Below are 25,636 nucleotides of genomic sequence, written 5' to 3'. Positions count from 1 at the left end.
GGCCCAGTAGTAGGAGGCGAAGGCCCAGCTAACGTCATCTGTCCCAGCGCGGTGACCAAGTTGGCACACCAGAAGAAGAGGAAGACGTTGTAGAACTGCAGGCCGATCAGGTATTTGTGGTAAACCGTTTCTCCCCCGTAGAAGGCAAACAGGCACTCCGAATCAGGCAGTCCTTCTTCATCTGATTCGTTGAATAGTTCTGAAAAGACAAGGGACTTTTTAAGGAGACTTTATACGCAACATCAGGATCTGGAAGACATTTGCACCAAGCTGCTATGAAACCAGCTGCTCTTTTAAAACCCGTAGAGAGATTTTCTGAGAAGTAGTAGAAAGAAAAACTCACGGCTGGATCACAGGTTTCTGCAGAGTGCGGACACGCCGACTCGTTCATCACTTTGTAGATGGGCTCATTGGAGGTGGACAAGAAACTTCTCAGTCAAGGTCTGTGCTCATTTAAAAATCACATTCTGACAGGGGCTCAGACCAAAGAGGACTTCTATTTTAAAAGCTCCACTCTAGAAAACAAAGATCTGCTTTTTGATGCAAAGGATATTTTATGAAACATTAAAACCTCCTCATGTTTGCATTGGGCAGTTACTTACATAAAGATCGCTGACTATTCACAAGGGTAAAGGAGGTAGGAGGCTGTGAGCCATTCCCCTCTTCCTGTGACAATCATGCACAGAACAGCGATTCCAGTTGGTAACCAATTGAAAAAAAAAATCTCAGTGTTATTCTTGCTTCCCCCCGCCACTTTTAGACTTATCTCAGGTCTAAACACTTGACATGTTCTGTTCTCACAACCCCCTACCTCCACCTCCAGTGTACGTTAAAGGTTCATAAAAAAATTAAGAGAACACTCGTTTATATTGCTAGCATTTATGAGATAGGAGTAGTTTTGGTCTTGTTCACTCTGATTAGCATTGTAGACTTTTTCAGTAGCTTTTAAAATCCTGACCATTAAAATTTGACCCTTTAATGGTCAAATTGCTCTAGAGCAACAAAAGGCGGAAGTCTGTCTGCTAACACATGCCCCTGCTGTAAAAAACAATAAATCTCACTGTATAGTTATTGCATTTAAGAGGTGAACTACATGCAGCACCGATCTTTATCTAGAGATTATAAAAGTCCCGTCTTGACTACGGGAATTCTACACTGCAACACTGTTTTGAAGTCGTCCTTTAGTTCATGTCTTTGAAATGTGACCATCTGTTTAAACCAGATTCTGCCTCTTCCAAAAATAGAAACCCATGCTAAGGAACCCACTGAAGTCTGCAGGGGTCCGAGCAGAGGCAGCGCACCAAATCTTTGCAAGGCTGCCCTCTGCTGGCAGGTCAGGTTTTAAGAGGCAGTGGTTACTGATGGGGATAATTCATCATGAGCACCATCTGCACTGGTGTACTTCATAAGTCAGAGGGTAAAGAAAACAGCTGGTTGCAATTGTTTCCAGAATGTGCTACTGCTTCCTCTAAGAGGCAAAAAGGTAAGACAACTGGTGACTGTAAAGGATACACAGCAGTTACTGCCCAGTAAGCGATGACTATTGCCAGGAGGAGGAAAGTGAACAGTGGATAAAACAGGGAACACATTATGTGGCGAATGGCTCTGAAAAAAAAAGAACAAAGTTGCAGGTCAGTATAGGCCAGTTACCAGTGGCGTCTCTAGGATAACAAGTGGGGCACAAAAACTCACATTTTTGTGATGCATACAACCTTACTTTGATCAATTTTAAATGAAAACAGATGAGTTAGCATAAACCAACACACTAGAAAATCCATTTTATATAAACTGAATATAACTTAATTTTTAATGCAAAAATTATACGTACAGGCTCTCATTATCAATTCATTGAACAGACAAGATTCACATCAATCCTTCAATGAGCTAGCAAGACCAACCAACATTAAATTCATATTTGCTTTCAGATTACATTTTCCTATGTTTTTATGTTTAAATGTTCCTACATTTTATTACAACCGCTTTTATTTTCCAATGTTGTAATCATGTAAAGCACTTTGCATTGTCCTTGTGCTGAAATGTGCTATACAAATAAATTTTCCTAGCCTAGATGGTCGCACACCATCCAGCAGAACGTAACGTGTGCTTTTCCAGTATTTTGACCGGACGATCTGAGTTTGGGGCCAGAGGATTTGTGCCCCACATCTGTCTACTCAGAGCGTGTGGGGGATGCGCACTGCAATTTCAGACTTTGGGGGGGGGGGGGGGGGGGGGGGGGGGTTCGGCCCCATTCTCAAGACACCTCAAGAGGATTTAGCCTACTGAGCTTGTTAGTTTTCTGGCAGACAGATATATATACACACAAATGTTTATAACAGAATTGTATTTGTAAGGGAATCTGTCCTTTTCCAATAGTATTCCGTAAAGAACGATCCTTTCACACTGATTATTGTGAACAGAGCTCCACAGTGACGTCTGGTGGGGCCTGGCCCCAGATGCAGAGGACGCCATAGCCAGTTACAAACGTAAAGGTCAGACAAGCGTTCCCGGAGTACAGAAATACCAGTAAATCCAGGAGTGACAAGAGATCTCTCTTTGTCTGGAGCACAGAGCTGACCTTTCACCAACTGATGCACACTGTAGGCCCAGCTGGACGCATGCTTTCTCATCTTTTTATTTCCTCCCTCCATCATGTTAGTAAGAATACTCTGATGTCTGACCTGCTGGCCTCTTTGATGAGAGCAATGGCAATGAGGATCCTCTTCCTCAAGAAGATGAGCAGCAGGATGATGATGACCTCCACAATGGCCAGGATAATCACTGAAACATGTGGAAGAGGGTGAGCTCAGAAGAATCAGCGACACCATTTTGTCTGAGTCTGAAAACATGCAGAGGTTTGTAAATACTGACTGAAGGCCAGCCATGTTTGTCTGACTTGCAGGTAGACCGAGAAGTCGGTCTGGAAGCCCAACTCCTGTAGTGTCACATTAGCACCAGGCTCCCCCTTCAGGTCAGCGTACTCCATGTAGCAGTGGAAGATGCCTGACAAAAAAAATAAAAAAATAAAATAAAGCATGTTTAAACCATTCAAAGAAGAAATGATCACTTTGTAATATGGCCCCCTAAACCTCCAGCTGGATAGAGGTTTAAGGGGCCAACACAAAGCGTGTAATTGACAAATCATGTGGCATAAACACGCATTGGACGGGTCCTGATGAAGCGCACCAGAACAGAACAATTTAGGGAAGTTCCTTTGGCATCAGGTGAGCTTGAAAACAGAACAAACCGAGGATGCATCACACACACACACACACACACCTTTACGTTTGACCCTTTAGGGTTGTTATTCATCTCATCAGTAACATTTACAGCGCTGGCATTACTCGTCTTAAGCCACTCCTGAACCAGAGAGATCTGCTTCCCTTAGCCGAGGAGAACACGGACTGGGTCAGAAATGCTCTTTAAAACCAAAATGTGTTTTTAAACTGTAAAGGAGGCTGACCTAGATCCCACAGAGAATCTATGAGTATTGTACAGAGGAACAGAGAAACCAGAGCCAGCAAGGCAAACAAGCTGAAGGCCACCTTTGCAGCTACTCTGGCTTCCTGAACGCCCCAGCAGAGCCTCAGGGTGAACACCTCCATGTCAGTCACTACTGGTTTTGGCAACAGGAGCTGAGAAAGTTATCAGTGCAGATACTGTACTTTACATTAGGCCAGCATTCCAGTGTTTAAAAAGCTCTAACCGGTCTTGTGCATTTGAAGTTTACAATAAGAGGGAGTTACTTGTAACGATCTGTAAATTGAAATGTTCTAGACAACTCAAAGATTTTAGGCAGCCATCTTGTTCCTTTCACAGTTTATTAGCATCATTTCTGTCTGCCTGTTCTATGATGCCCTTAGAGCTGTCATTTATTTATGAAGAGAAGGCGCCAGTAAGACTTGTAAGTACTGGGAAACAACTTTATTTGCTGACCAGTGTGTTTCAGCTTATGACCTTGAGGGTCCAAAGCGTGTTGGTCAGCAGAAAGGGTTGTTTTCAAGTATTTAAAGTGTTCCTGGAGCCTTCGACAGACCTTGGGAGTCTGAAGGTGTGCCAGAAACGTTTAGATGTCTTATTTCATGAAGCAATGAAGGTTTTGCCCATGGGTGATGAGAAAGCAAAAACTCCTTCCACAACACACTTAGCCCACTCTCTTAATACATTAGTATGAGACGTTTTACAATCTGAAAAGTAGAGCTGTTTCTTTGGCCGTTGACCTGAATAACCAGATGAAGCGGTCTACCTTTAATACCCAGAAGTAAGCACTACGTCTTCATCAGTTCATGCAACTTACTGTGTGATTAAGCAAGTCGTTTTAAAGACCGACACGCAACATCGGGTTTTACAATTCACAAATGTATTTTGATTTTAAAAAGGCAAGTGGGAGACTGACAGTGTGAGGCATTGGGAGTTTGATTGGTTCAGATGCTGCATTTCAATAAGAAGAGACATCAAGAATCATCTTGGAGAAAAGAAAATATGGCCGGAGGACGATTTGATCTTATTTGCAGCCACAGTGCCTGGGGAAATTGGCAACGACAATCTTATCTGTATCGCAACATATTCTAAAGTCAAATTCTAGGATGTATGTTTGTGTCTGGTAGGTTTAGTGATAAAAACAAAAGAAAAAAGGTCATGCAACAGGACAATGATCCCAAACTCTGTAACTAATCTACAGCAGAATGGCTAGGGGCCAAACCGCCAAAGTGATGGAAGAACCTGAACTCCAGACCTAATCTGACTGAAAATCTGCAATGACCTTATTAAAAAAAAAAAAAAAAAAAAAAAAAAAAAAAAAGACAAACCTCGGTGAACCAAAACATTTTATGGGAGGTTTGATCAACATATCTTTGCTGAAACCATAAATGCCAAGATTATTGCTTCAAGCATTTACAGCTAAGAACCGTTCTACAAAATCTAGCTTTTAAGACATCCAGACATACCATTTAATTCTTCCACGTATCTAAAGGTCTTGTAAGGATTAGATTATTTGGTTTTACTGTGTTTGGATTTGAACCTAGCAATAGGTTTGCAGACTGTTAGGTTTAAACAATTTCCTTCTTTTAAAAAGGGATTAATATCTTCAGATTGTTGTGTGCATCTCATGGCCACTCGCTGGGCAGGGAGCCTGAACCGACCGGTACATCCTAGCTGGCAGAGCATGACGCTGTGATTGCTCTATCAGATAAAAGTTGTATAAATTATTTGTTATTTTAATGATCCGCTACTCTTGATATATTACAAAAGCAGCTTTTTGCAGTTGGTTAAGGTTATTAGTTTGTAGCCGATTTGTGTTTTTATTAAGGATCATTCTGGGATGGTTGGTTTTGATTAAGAGTTTTAAGGTCAGTTCCTCTTGCTGGTTGCTCTGGCAAAAAGCCAAAAACCTTTTAAATATTTATAAATAAGAATTCCACTGGAAAAAAAAAAAAAAAAAAAAAACTACAGGTGTAGTCAAATGACTTGTTCAAAACTTAAAATTTAAAGTTAGAACTTGAGTTGAGCGCTGAGCAGAAAGACCTGAGACCTTCTTTTGACTTTCAAAACAATGACTTTACCCGACTTTGGGTCCTAAAAGGATACACGAAAAGACTGTTGGTGTATTCTATAGGAGATCCACAAAAAGAAGGGGGGAAAAAAAGATTTTAAAAACACAAGTTGGGGTGCCAAGAGATTATGTGATGGTTGTGATGAAAAGAAGAATCAATACCCCATTAATTCCAAGGTGATTCAGATCAAAATGGTACAACAGAACCATCCAATTTTTCCTATTTGTCTTAATTTCCCCGAACACAACCATGGGGCACGGCAGACATGCAAGGTCATAGGTTTCTGATTCAGGTTTGTTCAACTCTTCTCAATCGTTTTTTTTAAGCAAACCACAGAAAAGCTGCGTCGGTGAAAAGGGTAAAAATGAATCCGTGTTTTTCTAACTCACCGTATCCTATTACAAGTATCACAGCGATGATTATGAACCAGATCATGACGCTGGCCAGGAAGCGCATGAGGACGATGAAAAGCAGGCTGACGAGCATGGCAATAACCAGCCCACTGCAGAGGAAGGTTAAAACATCAAGCACAGAAGTGATGTATGGCCAATTCTGCTCACATTTATTCAGACAAACTAGACCAACAATAAATAAACTGAAAAGGACAACGGTTAGTTACTCACATGAGGATCCAATACCAGGAATGCGTATAATCCTCAAAGATTTTTATAACCACCTGACGAGCCTCCATAACCACAGTGGCATTCCTGAGAAGAGATCCGTTTCCACAGCATGAAACCCGATCGCCTGCATGTTGGAACGACTGTTCTTGTGGTACTTTATGTCACAAAGCAGTGTCACAACACTGCCGCTGCAGAAGTACTCACTTTACGCCGTCCACAAGATCCTTGGCCGGTCTGTCAGTCTTTCCTAGTCCGTCATCAAACGTGGTGCTGTTTCCTATAGTTATTATACCTCCTTTCAAGCCCAAAGATGGAAAGCACCTACGGGTGACTAAAGGAGAGGAAGAAGAAAAAACAAACCCTCAATAGGCAACCAAAGTACATCTTTATAAACCATACTAAACAGTATACAGCAGCTTGAAGATTTGTCAACTAGTGATAGGCAATAAAACTGTAGATCATCAAAATGAGGAATATTGACTAAAAGTATTCATCCTGTATACATTATGTCCGACTACAGCCACGGCCTTGACTTTATCTTATTGGGATTTGATGTAATGGTAACATAGAGTCCACCTATGCATCATTTATTCTTACTTTAAATACTGCTGCTCTGAAAGTCTCAGTTTGTTCCAAAATGTCGGGGGAAAATAAATGGCATCAATAGATGAGAGCAGAGGAAGGTGTTCTGGTTAGATCAGACAAATCCGGAACCTTCCAGCCGCCACGCTAAATGTTGGGCACCCCTAAATCCACCGTCTCCACAGTGAAACATGGCAGAGGCAGCATCATGCTGAGGGGATGCTTTTCTTCAGCAGGGAAAGGGAAGATAGGCAACGTTACAGGAAGATGGACGGAGTTAAGTAGACGGAACGTTCTAGAATGTGAAAATGGCTTAGCCCATGCCCAGACCTAAACCCAACTCAAGATCTGTGCATCGCAGGCGTTCCCCCATCTGATGGAGTCATGTGGTCTTGAAGCCGAAACTGCAGCAAAGAGTGGCTGCCACGCTTGAGATTTGTTAAAATTAAAAAACCTCATGTCACTTCTCTTTCATTTATGCGCCTTTGTGTTGGCAGACCACTCAGAATCCAAACACAGGCACTTATTGTGACAAAGTTTTAGGGGTTTAGAAGAGCACTGTAGAGAGAATCCACTCACATGACTTGCTGGGGATCAGCATGGGGGGGCAGAGACCGTCTCTCAGAATTGCTGGTGTGCCCTGAAACACAGAGCCAAAGAGGTGAATACAATCAGCTCTCACTATCAAGGGGTTAAGAAATGTTACTTGGGGTGGGGAGAAAAAAATAAAAAAATAAATTCACCATATCGTCTTTCACACCGTCCTTGCAGAAGGTTTTGTAGTACTCAAAGTCCTTTTTGTTGGTGTAGGCTTTGACTAAGGTCATGAACTTGTCGGGACACTTCTCCACACACATCTGAGCATCAACATTTATGGCAAGATCCCAGCAGGACGTGTAGAATCCAAGAAGGTGGCAGCAGCGTAAAAAGGAAGACAAAAGAAGCAGTCAGTAATATCCCAGCTCCTAGTAACTGACTAAAGTGAACCGGCGAGAGGGTCTCCGGATGAGGTCACACCTGTGTGGTTGGACACTGGAAGGAAAGCAGCACCATGGGGCTGGCACACTTCATGATGTTGAAGTAGAACAACAGCCGCTTCTTCCTGTGGAAAGCAGCCCAATTTAGTTCAGCCAACGTTTTGGAACACAGTTTCCTACTCTTTTACATATTGATGAATTAATAAAGTTACCATAAAGTTTTTATTTCTAATGCCTTTTCACAAGTGTTTGCAATATTAGTCACACTTCAAAATAAAAGCTTTCAGGATTATGCGTTAGGAATTCAGCAGACGGACCGAGCACACGTGTTTGATTTTATTGAATTTAATTCGAGAAAGAAGTGATGGGAATCTAAAAAGATGATTGCACTGTTATGGGTTTGGTGTTTTATCCAACAGGTGTAACAGTCATTTCATAAAGAAATCACTTTATTACAAAAGAATGTATTGACTTTTTCTATACTTTAAACATAATTATAACAAACTAGATTAGCCATTCATTTCACAGCTCCTCAACACAATGTCCTGACAGAAAACGATATTTTTGGTGATAAATAAAAGGCATGCACACAGCAGTCATATTTTCCCTCAACAGGTCGCCTTAAAAAGAAACTCACTCTAGTTCAGAACCGGCCTGCCCACAGAACTCGCCTCGACTATTTGTGGGGTAGATCGCCTTCCTTGGATCACCTTGGGACCAGGCTGCAAGCACAAATATTAAATATAAATATTTGGATATATGACAGCTTATAATGTGGATTTTTTTTAAGGCAAACCAAACCGAATACTTACCTAGGATTCCCACTGCAATATAGCCCAGTACAGCGATGATGAAGAGAATGCAGCAGACGATGTCTGTGCAGCCCCTACAAAGAGAAGAAACTGAATCAAACCCTTCATCAACAACAGAATGAGAAATCCAACACTGGCGTCTGGGCCTCACCTGTTCTGGATGGGGCCCTTGAAGGACGGGTCATATTTTTTGGGATCACCTACAAGAAACAAAGGGCATTTGTGACTTAAGGGCACCATTACTGCAGTGAGCACGAAAAGCAAGAACTTATGAAATGTAGCACCTTTCTCCTTATTAAAAATCGTTACTGGCTTCATGGGTTACAGTAGTACAAAATGGAGCTGACAGTCCTGGATAACTGCCTCTCCCCCACAAAAGAAAAAAAAATTGTTTTGGAATATTTCTGGACTTGAAGAAAAAAAGAAAGTCATACTTGTAAAAACTAAGTGTGCCACTTATTAACGCTGTTTTAGAAACAGACGGCGAGCTACGAGTCGCCTCCCTGTTGAGCAGCTGGCTGCAGTTTGGTTATCAGCAGATAACCCGACTAATGAAGCAGCTAAGATCAGCTTGTTACACTCCCCGTTACTTTAAAAATAGAAAAACAGCAGAAAAGGTAGAACGTTCTGCAATACCAGGAAGACCACGGTACTGCTAAATTTGCTTTTGCCTAAATTTAAAAATCAAGCAAAACTAAAATAATGCTATAAACGATGTTAGGTTATAATAGCAACGGTAGTAATAATTACCGTTCCTTTTATAATAGATAATTAGATGCCATGTGAAACTTCTTACTACATTGTGTTTACCATGGTATTTACTTTAGGTGCTCATTCAGACCAGAGCCAATGCCAGTGTACTGACTCCGTTTAGAAAAGAGTGGACGCGGATCTGCCAGAACAATAGTCTCATTCAATAAAAGGTGTCACAGGATAAACATCACATCTATGCTTCGTTCATGTCTGTCGGCGTTATTCGAACATTAATATTAGTATAGATTCATATTTGAGAATGTATGTGCTACTTTGTGGGTTCTTCAGCTGTTTTGATTAAAGTTAGGCCATAGTGTACTATTCCCTTCTTGGCAGTCAAAAAACATATCTATAGTTTTTCCAGTGGTTTGATGACGTGGTTTTAAATTACTGAGCCTTAAAATAGGAATTTGTGCAACTTCTGCTTGCATTCTGTCTTTAACCGAGGCAATAGATTCTTATAACCACACAGGCCACAGCGATTTCAGGTGAACACGCAGCGAGTCCCGGTCTTCCTCCCTCGCCTCTGTCAGCTGATGTTTCTCAGCGGGACACGCCTGGCAACCTTCAAAATTCCTCCCCAGTGACTAAGCAGGACCAACACCATCAGAGAGAGGCAGGCAGCAGATGAACGTTACAAGACCCGCTAAAAGGGACTCACAGTTCTTTACTTTGACTAAACCAATCATGGTTACAAGGAGTCCTGGCAAGATTAAGTCTCCTTAAAAGCCAGAACTTCATTTCTGTTTAACTGTGGGGACATGTGTGCTAATCTACTTTCCAAAAATCAGAGGTGTGTAGCCACTAGGTCCACTTCTTCACCAAGTTCACCAAGTTATTTTTTTTTTTAAAAAAAGGACATTGTCAGAGTAGTTTTACCACACCATACTTTTTATTTTTCATTGACTAACATTCTGAAGCCATCGTCTCTCTCTGCTGTCTTCTCTACTCTTCCTTGTGTACGGTACTCTACCCAGCTCCAGTCACCGAATGATGAAAAGATGGGTTTTAACCAAAAATGCATCAGACACAGAGGCCCACCTACCGTTCCTGTTAAAATGAGGCTGTTTGTACACAAGCTTCACTGTTCTCATCTTATTTTCTGTCTGCTGAGCCTGTTGTGCCTATTGGAGGTCAAGCAGCATTACAGTAAACCGTAAATATTGTCCCTGGAACTACTGCCGTTCTAACAGGTACACATCACCTACTGCAAGCATTGCTTTCAAAGATTTTACGATGTGAATTTGGAAAAGCGTTTCCTTTTCTGTGTGTTTAGCAAATGTTAGTATTTTTTTATTTTAGTCTTAAAAATTACTAGCGTTTATACATAATTTCCTGTTGTCGTCGTAATAGGATTATTTTAACTAATTAAATCAGATGTGATCAAAATGTTACTCCATACTTGAGCAGCATTTTGACCACAAACTTTAACAAAGTCACTGTTTTGAATGCTGCGATTTACTCATTTTTACTAATAGGCTATGGTAATCTTACTCTCACTTGAGTAGCACACAACTTTTTTTTTTTTTTTAACTCAACCCACTACTATCCAAATCACATTAACAACAAAAATTAAGTTTTATGCCCAAAGGAAATAAGGTGCTTCCCACAATCACACAGTTTTCAGCTGGACTGACCCTGGAAGGTGAACAGCCAGTTGGAAACCCAAAAATCCAACTTTCTCCTGACCAGTTAATGCAGCGTACATAGTGATGTACCATAGAGTATAGAGAGACTCCTGTGGACACCGTTACAGGTGGAAGAACCCTCAGAATGCTTTCACACCAGAACTGTTGGATCTGCTTTTAATAGACCGGACTTCCTTTTCTCGCTTGGTTAGCTTTGTTCTGGCTGGCACGACAGCTCGTCTGCAGTCTGGTGCAGACCAAGCAGAACAACTCTGCTCCACCAGAAAACGTGAACCCAGGACGGTTCATTTGCGTGTAAATGGCATAATAGTTTGCTTACAATGCAAAAGCAGTAAGACCCTCTAGCAAACCAGACAGATGAAGTGAACCAAAGGAAAGTAGTGACACATCATTTACTGATGTGGGATGTGTCAGTAATCAGGAAGTCGTCGTCTTTCACTCTCTCACTCTGCTGTCTTCGCCTGTGCAGCTGCATTCATCTCAAGTACGCAAAGCAACACGCTGGATGGCGGACTGCTGCTCGTGCTGGACGGGCTTCTTGTGATAAACAGCATCACGTTGTCCAGGGAAACCCATCTGCTCTCAGAAATGCAATGCCAACGTCCACTAAATAAAATGGGTTGAAGTTGTTCTGTATTCTCCACCTAATCATCACAAGTTCCCTGAACAATCAGAAAGTGTCTGAAGACAGAAAACGGAGAGCTTAGAAAACGTTTAAAAAGGAAATCATTTTCTGCAACACATGGAGACATGTTGAGTCTCCGGTTCTGTCATGCTGCAGAAGAAAGCGCCATGCAGCAGAGAACAGGAAGGCTGAATGGAATTTAACAAAGGTTGCTTCATCTTATCTTTTGGAAATTAATTAAACATATTTGAAAATGTCTGCGATAGACTGGCGACCTGTCCAGGGTGTACCCCGCCTCTCAGCCCATTGACAGCTGGAGATAGGCACCAGCACCCCACATGACCACAGCAGGGATAAGCATGTAGGACAATGGATGGATATTTGAAAATTTTGCCAGCTTTGAGGACAATAATCTTAAGGAAATAGTCATTGTCAGTAAATTAGAATCTGCACTCCCATGAGGCTCGTTTCTCAGAATAAAAGCACCTTTAGAAAATAAGATTTATTTTTTCCAGTAGTATTAACAGCCCCCTCTACTATTGAAACAGACCAGCTCAATATTCCAGAAGTTTAACAGTCTTCATATAATGTTCTAGGGGAAAAAGGTGATTTTTTTTAGCAGTGTTTTGAGACTGTTTTAGCAGAGCCACCTATTTAGTCATGAATATGGGATGCTAAAGACAGATTGAAGCCTGTGTGCCATTAGTAGTCCTTGGAATGGTTTTGTGTGCAGGTCATGGCTCTCTTAAAAAAGAAGCTCAGGGAAATTGGCCACAAACATCTGATGGTGCGGCTCGGGTATGGCTGAAGCCTGGAGACCTGGGCTCCATCCCAATACCTTTAATAAACAGCTTCTAGCTCCTATTCCTTGACCTTCCATGGGGTCAACCTCCTTCCTTACCGACTGCACTATTCGGACAGCACTTCTAGCAACCGCTGTCACATTTCTGCCTAGAGAGTCCCTAGCTCAGTTCAAATACCTTTATAGAGCAAGGACTCTCTAGCCAAAGCAGAAGTGCGTCAGCGATCACCATGATAAGTGCTGTCTGAATAGTGCAGTCAGTAAGGAAGGAGGTAGGGAAAGTAGTCTGTATGCTTCCTTCTGCAGCTAGTATTGCCTAGGAACCTCATGACGTCCCTTAACGGCGCCAAGAACGCAAAAGTTATCCCACAATCCTTTGCATATAGGCACAGCCAACATTGTGGAAATCAACATAAATGTCAGGAGACAAGAGAGCGTGCACTTTGTAGTTCATTTTCGGAAGGCTGTAGGCCCGAATTTGACTAGCATAATCCACGTGCGTTTGCGTCACGCATTGATGTCGGAGTTAAAGGCTGTCTAAGTTCAGCACAGTAGTCTGAAGCTCCTTTCCTCCCCGTGATAGAGTTCTTACTGACCTCATGGAAGGTCAAGGAACAGGACCTAGAGGCTCTATAATGGTATTCGGATTGAGCTTGGGCTCAAAAACCGAATACCATTATATAGTATGGACTCTATAAGGGTCCTTACTATAAGGTGACATAGGAGGTCTGGCTGCAACCATACAGTCTTGCTACTTTTATTTGAACTGCGGCTAAATATTAAAAAGGCCATGCTTTCTGTTAAGGGGACGTCTGAAAATGTGGAGGACATTTGTGTTTTAAAATTAAAAGAGTTGAAAGAAGCACATTCTCAGCCTAATTTTGCAGGATTGACTTATTGTTTTGTTCAAGAGAGACTGGAATGTTAACTTAAAGGGGGGGGGGGGGGATCCAGCAACTTTTCATGGGAGGACGTTTCTGCTGTTTTACTTAGCGTTACAGAAGAAGAAACAACTAACAGCGCCCAGAACATGAATATGACCATTATAGGAAACATTAGATTTCTAGCAAAGTCTATAGTGTAAACACACCCAACACCTTAAAGTGTAGATAAGAGCCCAGTTCCCCCGTTGTATCTTTTTATAGTTATGTGCATGTTTATTTGGAGCAAAGCTACACCTACCCTCCAAACACTTCCTCTCATAAAGAGCATCAGAGTCATGTTTCATGTGGTTGCTGCCATTTGGCACTGTCACTTCTGACATGCTTCCTTGTTAGGCTATGAGATGATCAAGTTTTCCATAACAACGCAGAGAAATAGTGCAGAAGCACTGATCCAAACCAATGCTCCCCAGCACACCTGTACGGTCAGGAGAACTGCTAGCAGTAGCCAGCTGCACACAAACACGACTGCTGATTTACTGGTGCTGCCGCTTCAATGACACCGCTGAGGGTAGCGATCAACCACAACCTGAGTCTAACTTTCACCATGTGTGATAAATACAGACCAAACAGAAGCAAAAAAGTGCTGTTACCATATTTCCTATAGGGTTCCTCGTTCTCCTCATTCTCAGGCATGTTGAAACTCCTTTTAGGGCCGAATGGCGAGACGTAAAGAAAGCCTGCTTCCCTCTCTGGTTCACGTCTTCTCCCTTTATTGGACTATGAAAAGAGGGAGGCACAACGCAGAACCAGTCCAACCTGTCTCAGGAGCTCGCCCCACTTCTGTTTATACTGAAACAACTGCTTCTCTCCAGTCTGCGCTCCACCTGCACATTATCCCTCTCTAACTCCACCCTTTTCCAAAAGACCTCATGCTGCGTGGGAGAATAAAGAAAGCACATGCCCACGAAAGCATAAAAACACATCCACGGAGCGGCTGGGAGTGAAACCAGTGGGAGGACGGCAGATTGTTATTTGAGGAGAACTTGGTGGGATGTGTTCAGGGAGCGTGGAAAAATCCTGCTTCTCGCGAAGACGACTGATTGGTTTCAGGTGTGGGTGGGTGAGAGGCAACAATTACAGTCACCTTGCTGTGGTTAGAAGGATTTGCTGAATGCCACAGCAACAGCTTCGGTTTACCCCCTCTTGTGGAGACTTTTAGGTATTGCATTGGAACGCATTGAGGGGGGAAAACAAAAATCCAGCAGCTCCAGTTTTGTTTTGTTTTTTTGCTAAATCTACCACTCCAACAATAAGTGCACACGCAGCCCAAATGTTGCGAATACTTTCCACCGATGCTAAGTGAGAGCAGAGAAGGGGGGTGGGGGGAATTAAGTGACAGAAAGTTTCCGTCTGTTCTCCTCTGCTCCTGCTGCATGCTCAAGATTACAGTCATGTGCTTTTCCTCTGCTGACAGAGAAGTTTGTTTCTTTCACTGATCAAACCTAAATATCAACCGTAATGCTTTCACTGTAGATCCACACACATAATATAGCACAAAATCCACACAACTCTGTCACGATAGGCCCTTTTCACATCACCGTTCCACAACAAACACGCAGCATCTTGTCACTCGCATCATTCAAGTACATCCGGCGGGATCATGGGACGTGTTTATTTTCGGAGCATGGAGCCGTATCCTACAGCATGTAGCTTTCGCCACGCAGTGTGCAAATGGTCTGTGTCAGGGCTCTGTGTCCCAGTCCTCATGCAGACAGTCTAAACGCATTCGTTGCTTAAACAGGCAACGTTGCCATGTCCTCAACATGTTGTTATCTGCATCAGATTCTGAGGATCAGTGTATTTCTCTGACACTCTATAAGACTGACACTGGAAAATGTTCATGTGTTATTGAAACTTAGTGAAATGGATGGTCTTAATAGGGTTTGTCAATCATGGAAATTGAGATAAAATCAGAATGAAGACATTTGAACTTAAATGATGGCTAATAGTACATATATTTGATCGGAGCTATTGAAATGGCTTAGTGCTGACCTGCAGGAAACAACTATGCCACTGCTTTCGTTTGGCCGGCCCCTGGATGACACCGTGCATCCTTTGTGGCTGTGGGTACACACAGTGGAGCGAGTTTTCTCTGAAATGATTTGAAAACAGGTTCAGGAGCGTTAACGTTTTGGCAAGAGCTCGTTCTCCGTCGTCGTCTTCACATGACTCTTCCTGTATGGGGAAGCCCTAGCACATTCGCAATAAGACTTTGTGGTGGTGCCTTTCTAAGCTGAGGCTCAATCCGAATACCTTTATAGAGCAAGGACTCTTTAGCCAAAGCGGAAGCACGTCAGCGGTCGCCATGATAAGTGATGTCCGAATAGTGCTGTCAGTAAGGAAGGAGGGATGAAAAGGAGCCTGTACCGGGGCTAAGAACTCTTTCAGTATCCCACAATTCTTTGTGTGACATGACGTATCAGCACAGCCCCCTGACGGAAATCGAAGAAAATGTCCAGAGAGAAGAGATCGCTCACTTTGTAGTTCCTTTTCTGAAGACTGCAAGCCTGACTCACATCTTCCATGAGCATTTCCGTCACGTAATAATGTTGGTGTTAAAGGATGTCCAAATTCGGCACAGCAGTCCGCAGCTCCTTTCCTCCACACGATAGTGTTCTTACTGTCGACCCCATGAGAGGTCAAGGAACAGAAGCTAGGAGCAGGAGCTAGAAAATATTTTTAAGCGTATTCGGACGGAGCCAGGGAGTGTTTGTACGCATGAGCAGGTTGTTGAGTTTAAGATCGGATACTGCCTACTAGCGGCATGGCAGGGAAATCATAATGAAAACCTTGACATGTATAAATGTGTTGACAGAAATTAAAAAACAACCCCGCTTTGAATGGATCGTTAGCAAGTGCACACGCCTGACACCATCCATCGTCCTATTCAACAGCTTTTCTAACTTACATCCAATTCCAAACCTTCGGCACAACCTTAAACAGGCTGCCCATGCATTAAATCCTTCAGTGTTAAATCCTTCAGAATTAAACTATTCTGTAATGTAGCATGGGCCACGATTCCTACACAGAGGTGTAAAGGACTGATTACCAGTTATTGCAAACACTTGATGGGAGTTTATATTGGGGGTTTTCTCCCTAATAAAGGAAATCAAACACTAAATGCAGCTTTTTGTATTTACTAAGGTTTACCCTGGGCAGCCAGATTGATAATGTGTAGTACTCTCTGTTCTGCACATTATCAATCTAGGCTTACTCCCATCGAATCAGGGAAAGGAGGGACATTCAGCAGAACTTTCTGAGCTGATTGGGCGAAGCAACAAGTAGTGCCCGCCTTCCAAAGGCTGGTTTTATCCAATCACGGTATCAAATAAAAATGTTGTACGCGGCAGGCGCCCTGAGAAACCACAACAAATTATGCTGGTCAAGGCGCGCTGATTTGGATAATTGCACGCGTGACAATCGTGGATTCTGACAAAACAGATGTGACAGCGGCAGCCACACGTGCGTCCTCCTGGGCTGCCATGTTTATCTAGGCTCGGCTCCTAGTGCTTTTGTAACAGCTGGTAGGTCCCGCCTTAAACCATAACATTGCAACGTGATTGGCCCACACCGTTTTTGGGTCGGTCCCGAGTGGTTGAGGCCGGAGCAGGACAAGATGGATTCTCGTGTGTTTGTGAACGCACAAATACCGCAAAAATTCAGCTTGCAAGGCAAGGCTAGTTATCTTTAACTGATGTTAAAATTAGTTTGATGATCTGAAACATATAAAACGTGACAAAAAAAAAAAAAAACAATAACGGACGACTCGACTTCATCAATACCAGCAGACCAAAAATAATTGTGTTTCATTGTAAAATTTTGATGTGAAAAAAATCTATTACTTTTGAATTTCTACATATTAAAAGTTGAAGAGGCTTGGAACTAACGGATCATGCGTTTGAGAAACTCTCCAGATATAGATGCTGAAAGTCATTACCAGTAATCTGATGACAGTGGCTAGCCACCATATTATGGTAAAACTGGTTTAGATGATGAAAGAAGCGAATCTGCAGAGTATGACTAATTCCAAGCAGTGCATTTACAAGCAGCGGATATTTGGTAACATAGATTATTGCTGATGCACACTGTCAGCAGATAATGATGTAATAAACTCAAACCTCTCTGTCTGGCCCTTTAAGAGGAAAACTCATCCTCTGTCACGCCATCATTATTTCTACCCAGGCCATCCTCTAGCTGAGCATTGTGGACTGCGTCAATCCATTTACCTTGGTTTTGTTTTGAGATAAAGAATCCTAAATCCATCTAAATTAAACAATATTAATCCCCTCAGTAGGCTCTCAATAATAAGGATGAATATATTGTTGTCCAAGGTCACATTTAACTGGAAAAATATTTAGCTGCCCACATAAAGGAACTCATCAACCGCTGGAATGTGATCTGACTCCACGCCCACAGTTCCAGAGCTGTCAGCGTTTGTGACAAACATGTTAATACTCCTGCTTCGGTTTGTGTTAGCATTAAAAAAGTGACAACAGGCGACAGGATGAGACCTTTACTGGGAAACTATGGAGCAACCAGTCATGCAACTAATCCCAAACATCTAACTTTGACATACTCTTCTGTTCAGACGGGTGGGATGACATGTGATTAGAGAGCTTTAAAGCTATTGCCATAACTTTTTATTTTTGATGCCAGAATTTAGAAACTTTAATCTCTTCCAAGTTCTCCACAGTGCAAGGCGAATACTCTCCTTTAAAAAACAGCCCTTAAAAAGTCACTAAAATGGGAAGTAATAAGAAGAACTACATCTGGTTTTTCTTGTACGTCCACAAACGGCCAGATTCTAAAGAAAAAACAAACATCCCGGCACTTCCATCTCCTAAATTAAAGTTATATGTCGTGAGTCCTGACCTTCCTAAACATTCCTCCCTTATTTTCTAGGTACTTGCCTTGACTTCCTGTTCTCACAGAAATGCTCAAACCCTTTCTGTCGAGTCATATCCTAGTCGAACACTCCCATGTAACAATAGTGTTTTGCAAAAGTATTCATAACCCTGTGGCTATGTGGCAATTACTTCAACTTCAGTCATGTCTTGATGACATCAAAAGCTGGATGACTTTAAATTTCCTGCATTTAGATTCTGACAAGAAAGACGTTGAAGTCTTTGGACCAGAGTCCTCAAAAAATAAACTTCCTAATGAATCACTTAATCTGGATGGCATTAACTTGGCCTCTGGTAATAAAGTAAAAAATCTTGGTGACCAAGACATGTCATTTAAAACCCATATTAAACAGGTTTCCAGAGTTTCCTTTTTTCACCTCATGAATATTCCCAAAAATAGAAACTATCTGTCCAGGAGTGATGCTGAAAAACTGGTCCATGCATTTGTTACTTCAAGGCTGGACTATTGTAATTCTTTACTATCAGGAAGTCCACAAAATGCAGTTCAAAGCCTTCAGCTGATCCAAAATGCTGCAGCAAGAGTTCTGATGAAAATCAACAAGCGGGATCATATTTCTCCAATTTTAGCTTCCCTTCATTGGCTTCCTGTTAAATCAAGAATAGAATTTAAAATTCTTCTTCTCACGTATAAAGCCCTTAATAATCAAACTCCATCATATATCAGAGCTCTGATTACCCCGTATGTTCCTAACAGAGCACTTCGCTCTCAGGCTGCAGGTCTGCTGGTGGTTCCTAGAGTCTCTAAAAGTAGAATGGGAGGCAGATCCTTTAGCTATCAGGCTCCTCTCCTGTGGAACCAACTCCCAGTTTTGGTCCGTGAGGCAGACACCCTGTCTACTTTTAAGACTAATCTTAAAACTTTCCTTTTTGACAAAGCTTATAGTTAGAGTGGCTCATGTTACTCTCAGCTACCTCTATAGTTATGCTGCTATAGGCTTAGGCTACTGGAGGATATCAGGGTCTAATTTTCTCACTCTGCTGAGTTCAACTGTTCTCCAGCTTTGCATTGCTTGTCGTCATTTCTGCTTTAACTTTCTGTTCTCTCTCTTTTTCTTCATAGTAGGTACACCTGGTCTGGCGTTCTGTTAACTGTGACATCATCCAGAGAAGACGGCTCACCCGCTACTACCATCTAATGTAGAACAGATTACTGGATCAATGTGTGCTTCTGTGCTTTTTTGTCTCTCTTGTTGTGTCTCTGCTCTTTCTTCTGTAACCCCAGTCGGTCGAGGCAGATGACCGTTCACACTGAGCCTGGTTCTGCTGGAGGTTTTCCTTCCCATTAATAGGGAGTTTTTCTCTCCACTGTCGCTTCATGCTTGCTCAGTATGAGGAATTGCAGCAGAGCCATGGACAATGCAGACGACTCTCCCTGTGGCTCTACGGTTCTCCAGGAGTGAATGCTGCTTGTCGGGACTTTGATGCAATCAACTGGTTCCCTTATATAGGAAGTTTTTGACCAATCTGTATAATCTGACCCAATCTGTATGATATGATTAAATATGAAAGTGCCTTGAGATGACATGTTTCATGAATTGGCGCTATATAAATACAATTTTATTGAATTGAATTGAACCCTGGAGCTTTTTCATATTTTCTCTCATTAAAATGACAAACTGCTATGTATTTTTATTGGGGTTTCATGTAATACCATAACATTTCTGCACATTCCTCTTTGCAGAACAGCTGGAGCTCAGTCAGACTGGATGGAGACAATCTCAGGACAATGATTTCTCCAATGGATGTAGGTCAGGGCTTTATCTGGGCTAGTCTATCGCATGAAAAGGCCGTGATGTGTGTATCTCTTGGCTTGGAAGCATGTTGGCTATTGCTGCAGCAAGACCATTTTAGGGCCTTTTATTTTAAGACGACACAGTTGGGAAACCTTTAACTCTGGGTTATGAATGCATCCCTCGCTGATGGCCTTTCATTAGGGACAGAGGGCGTGGGTTTCTGGGTGGGATCTTGGCTGTTTTAAGAGTTCAGATCTATTTCTGGAACCACACAGGAAGAAACACAATACTCTGTCCATGAACTTAAAAATCCTCAAGGAAATTAAGTAAGGTTAAGCCTTTTCTTCTGAGCCGGGGATCAACCATCTTTCAGCGTTTCTTTACATGCTAGGCTCCACTGCCAAAGATCTTTTACAAACCAATTGCCTGGCTAAACACTTTTTGTTTCAAAAGTCAGCAGTAACAACTGTGATCTGCTTTGATTTTGTACCTTGTTCCGGGGAGATTACTCAATAACCCACTGCACAGAACCACATTACTGCCCAGCTGTTGTAAATAATTTCTGCTTCGTCTCTTATAAGCTCAGAACAAGATGTGCGCTGCTACTAACAATGAAGCTATTTTTGGAAGCCGGCCATACAGTGAGAGACAAACCGAAACTAACATGACCTCACCTCACTTACATCTAAGTTCAAAAAAATGGGACACATATGGTAAACAGGAAGTAGAAGCAAAGACATTATGTAGAGTCAGCCCTCTGTGTTTTACAGAGCCTTAGGTAAAGTTATAACATAGAGAGGAAGTCAAATTTGCTGTTAAGCTTTAAAGAGTTTAAGATCAGACATATTCCATAAAATGATCCTGACAAATCTGAGACACTTGTAAACAGAGCTAATAATAGGGCCTTTTTTCGTATATATACATTAATGAATTTCTAATAACTTAGGGTTGGACTAACACGGGAAGCCCTTGGTGATTGTTCGTAACATTTTGTCAAATATCTGATCTGGTAAAAATATATGACATCAGTGGCTTTGTTTGTTCAGGCAATGGCATAACCTCGTCACATTTTATGGCAAGGTTTCTTTGCAGATCACAAATTCAAACAAGTCCAATAAGGTTAAATGGAGACCTTTGGCCAGCACTGAATGGTAAATGTTCAAATGATGAGCTTCCAACTAAAAATACAGAGCTCCCGCTGTGTATCAGAAATCAGAAAATATGAATCGCACAGAACTTTAAACTTGGAAATGGCTAAAACAAAACGTTAACCCATGAGAAATGTTTAACATCCTCTGGCAGCCAAGCTCCACTTCTATTTCACACTGCATCCGAAAACGTATTCCTTTCCTAGCAAGGTTATATTTTAGGGTAGAGTTCTAGTCATTTCTGTCTGCAGGGGACAAAAATGGCTCATTGCATTGTAAAGGTGACAGATCTTTGCTCTAAAAAAAGGTTTAGGTAGGATGTGTCACCAAACTGAAATAGCTAATCTTATCAGAATGGTGTGTTCAGTTTGTCATTCACAGTCGGAATTTCCAACCTCTGAAATTTCAACTAGAACTCCCCCTAAAGTGGGAATTAGGAGACGGAAAGTAGGGGCAAATATCTTATACCATATTCAGCAGCATTGAGTAAAACTTCATACTTTGACCGTTTTTTAGCAGTTCTCTTTTATTTATGTAACATTTAGGCCCTGTTTACATGACAACAATCCACTAAAAACAAGAATTTTGTTCAGTTTGGATTAAGACGCTTACACGACAACATTCTAATTATAATCTCCATTTATACGACAGCAATGGAAACTTAAAAATGTGTGTAATTCCCACACCTCACCACTAGTGCTGCTTCGTTCTTTGAAACTCGACATGCGCAACTAATGAAACTTCGAGATGGCAGAGAATAAAGTGTTTGATGAACACTTTATGAAGTCCAACTGTTGCTCAAGGTAACTGAATTATATCCGTGTCCAGTCGAGGTTATATTCAGAAGAGTCAGCAGCCGAAACAGTACTCTGCTATACACCTTTTTTTTTTCTTTTCTGTGGTTTTTAAAATTGTAGGCAGCCGTAATGTTGTGCCTGTGTAATAATTTCTATACCACGCATGAGCCAGGGATTTCCAGGAAGAAAAGTTCCGTCTTTTCCTGTCAAACAACAGAAACCGGGACGTTTTTGAACCATTACACTCTAGAACCTGTTTGTAACAGAAAACACATGCCGCTGTCGTAGAAATGAACAGTACCAACGCAACCAAACTGTTCTGTTCTTGCCAAGAAAACGTTGTCATGTGAACATGTTCCAGCGCTGCTTATATGCAAAAAATAACGCTTAGAACACTGTTATTGTTCTAACGGTGGCAGCTAAAAGGAGCCATAAAGAATCAACACCTACTGTTTATCTATTCATGTTCAACGTGGCTTTAAAAAAAAGATGATTTGTAATAAAATTTGACTTTCTATGTTTAGGTTTTACTTTCTCCCACTCCTTTTCGAATATGTAGATTACAATAGCAATGTTTTTTGATTTTGTTAAAGGAATTGATGTTCTGTTCTTTACATGTCTGAAATAAACGTACCTATAACTACACATTAAAACACATTCTGAGACTGAGGTCGACTGTCTTTGTACATTTAACAATGGCTTTGGTGCGAGCGTCCATGTTTTTACCTACCGTCAGATAAACAGAGAACCTGGAACGCAATAAATCGGAGATGACATAAGCGCCAACTTCCCTGTTTGGAGTTCCAAGGTCACTGGTCCGCAACATATGTCTACTATCGCACCTTATGCTTCCAGGCTGTGCCAGAAACAAGTTGCAATCATTTGAATGGCTAATATTTATCACAATGTGCTTTGACAGTGCGTTCGGACAACTGAAGCTAATGTGCCGTCTTAACAAAGTGGCATTGTGAGTCTTTAATGTTGTGTATCTTATATGTTGAAAAGGCTTTAAAAGATAAAAGTTGTCTTCAGCCAGCTCTGAACACGCTGCTGTGTGTGTAGTTTGAGGTGAGTTTTTATAAAATACAACAAGATCGTGAGTTGAATAACATGCTTTTTTTTTTTTTTTGTGGGTGGCAGCGGTATTATCAATAACATCTAAGTGGAAACTGGTGGCTGCACTGGCACAGAAGCTCTTCTTCTGATTGCTAGAAATGGGTCAAGAAAAATGTACAGTACCAGAAAAGAGCAAACAACTTTAACTTCCATGCAAAAGGAGCTGGGGAGTCTTTAGGTCAGGTTTCAGAACGCCTTTCCCCACACATGGCACATAATTACATCTAATCTTCAGTAGGGCATGGCTGCATAGCTGCTCTCAGATCCTCTCATTGAGGTTTCATCATAAACCCAAGCCTGAAATAACCCACTGCAACGCAGAAAGACGCCGTTTTACATCCTTCACTGTGTGCCTAAAGCGTTCCCCGGGAGATACGAGGCTTTTGTTCTTGTTTCCTTCTTTCAAAGTCAATCTTAAGCTTCCAGATGCACTTAGATATATTAGCTTGAGTAATCCGCCGGGTGTTTTTCGTGAGTACACTTCCTTAGGGAAACCGCAGTTGTTACAAAAGTGAGCCGTGCAGCCAAGCCACGGCCAGCTTGTTCCCTCGTACTAACACGCAAACGATGTTTTCCCCTCGTTTTTACGCCGTACTAAACTCTAAACTGAAACTTGGATTATTTCTGCAACCAAGCACGGACAGGGAGAGCGCGAGAGAGAGAGAAAACGTTCTCGAACGTTAAGTGAATCAATTAGCCATCACGTGGCTGGCAGAGTGGAAATGTGCAGAGAAAAGGAGGGTGGGGAAAAAAGGATGGAGTGTTTTGGTTCTCATTCCTGTGTGTCGGCATCATGTAGGAGCTGTCCTAGAAACAAAAACAGTTTTTCATGCTGTGCAAAAACCTCAAAATGAATGGATTTTCTTTTCTAAACAGAAATCTGAAATGTGCAGCATGCACTTATATTCAGCTCCCCTTTACATTGACACCCCTTCAACAAACAAGTCTTGTTAGCAGTTTGCCACAAACCACGTAGGGAACAAAGCGGGCATGCTGAAGATGGTCAGATGAGAGCAAAGATGTTTGGCCTACAGGCAAAATGATATGTGTGGAGGGGAAAAAACTATGATCACACATCAGCTTGAACGCCCCATCCCCACTGTGAAACACGGTGTGGGTAGCATCATCTTGTGGGGATGTTTTTGATCTGCAGAGATAGGGAAGTTGCTCATACCGAGAAACAAAAACATTACTTAGCAGCTGCGATAGTCTGGGGGTGGATGTTCACCTTCCTACAAGACAGTCAAATTAAGCAGACAGCCAGAGCTGCAGTGGAAGAGTGCGGATCATCGTCAAAACATCATGGGCTAAAATGGCCCAGTCAAAGCCCTACCTAAACCCAAATAAGAAATAAGACACTCTAGACAGTCTGAGACATATTTATTTTAAAATGAGGGGAAAAAAAACTGTAGTCACTAAAAAAGACTGTACAAACTTTAATGAAACTAAATTCACCGCCTTCCACTTCTACCATCCCAGCCTTAATGTCCCAGTAAAATACAGTGAATGTGGATCTAAGATGACAGAAAGGGAGGTGAATGCTTCTGCGGGGCTCCGTGCGACCCCGGGCGCTATATTTGGCACGGCACACGTCATGTGCCGCGTTATTACCAAAAGGTCCAGCCTGGACATGAAACGAAACTATGAGGGAGACTGACGGATCCGTGGACGGTTTGGCCCCCGGCGCCTTTCATACCGTCCTGAGGAATGTGGCAGCAGCCGGACGGCCAGGCACGTCACCCACTGGGACACTCTCCACTCTGCCAGCGCGAGACGCTCTGCCTCAACTTCACGCAGACCGTGTAATAAAAAAGCCTCGCGCTTACAGCGCTGGGTCGTTCTGCTTCTCATTTACGAGTGACGTCCGAGAGAGAGAAAGCAGTCTTTATTGTCCCGAAGGGAACAATTGTTTTTTATTATTGTTAAAGCAGAAAACAAGAGAGTGAAATGTAACGTGTCTGAAACTGTTCGCCCGCGTCACCGTGAGAGCCTGCGTCTCGCGGAGCCAAAGAGCAACTAGTTACCGTGCAACTAATGATAATGCAACCCGTTAAACTGGGGCGAAGCGTGGCCCGGAGCTTTAACACAATTACCATATTTCTTCTTCTCGTCCAGCTCCATGATGACGGGGTTGTTTCTCCAGAAGTCCGAGCTGCTCACAGGCGAAGACTACAACATCTTTTCCGGCCCGGAATCCAAGTTATTGTGGCGCTTTACCTCCGTTTGGTTACTTTGTTGAAGTCCGCTCAGAAATCTTCCAAGCTCCATAAACATTTTAGGGGGCTTGCCTCAATGGAGTATGCTGACCAATGACAGCGCGGGACGTCTTGATTTACACCGTGGCCAACCAATCAGCGACTGGGTTAACGTTTCGCACCGTTAAGTGGATGAGGTCTGAAAATTTTTATTACCAGCTCTATTTGCCACCTGTTAAAATAGGCACGAATATATAAATATGAAATATGTACAATTTATTTTTTCTGAAATTATTTTAAGGGTCTTACCATTTCGTTTTCTAACTCGTGACACTGACAAAAGCTGTGAGAAATTGGCAGCTGTAGGTAGAATATCCAGAACTTGGACTCAAGTAAGAGTGGCATT

The 25,636-nt window shown here is 42.1% G+C and overlaps 1 protein-coding gene across 1 annotated transcript in view; it reads right to left on the bottom strand.

Annotated features, from left to right (window-relative positions):
- Window positions 1-25,335, bottom strand: part of LOC118566336 (choline transporter-like protein 2) — a 33,471-nt gene extending 8,136 nt beyond the window's left edge. The window contains 16 exon segments of the mRNA XM_036148067.1: window positions 51-166; window positions 169-199; window positions 344-428; window positions 1,513-1,605; window positions 2,679-2,778; window positions 2,869-3,000; window positions 5,939-6,051; window positions 6,173-6,256; window positions 6,377-6,503; window positions 7,334-7,394; window positions 7,498-7,611; window positions 7,772-7,856; window positions 8,369-8,453; window positions 8,544-8,617; window positions 8,695-8,743; window positions 25,129-25,335. Coding sequence (XP_036003960.1) covers window positions 51-166; window positions 169-199; window positions 344-428; window positions 1,513-1,605; window positions 2,679-2,778; window positions 2,869-3,000; window positions 5,939-6,051; window positions 6,173-6,256; window positions 6,377-6,503; window positions 7,334-7,394; window positions 7,498-7,611; window positions 7,772-7,856; window positions 8,369-8,453; window positions 8,544-8,617; window positions 8,695-8,743; window positions 25,129-25,156 — 1,377 coding nt within the window. The 5' untranslated portion in view covers window positions 25,157-25,335.
- Window positions 25,336-25,636: the final 301 nt, after the last annotated feature.

The sequence above is a fragment of the Fundulus heteroclitus genome, chromosome 16 (genome assembly GCF_011125445.2).
Source record: "Fundulus heteroclitus isolate FHET01 chromosome 16, MU-UCD_Fhet_4.1, whole genome shotgun sequence".
NCBI classification, from domain to species: Eukaryota; Metazoa; Chordata; class Actinopteri; order Cyprinodontiformes; family Fundulidae; genus Fundulus; species Fundulus heteroclitus.
The sequence above is the reverse complement of the archived record's forward strand: the minus strand, read 5'-3'. Positions and strand labels throughout refer to the sequence as shown.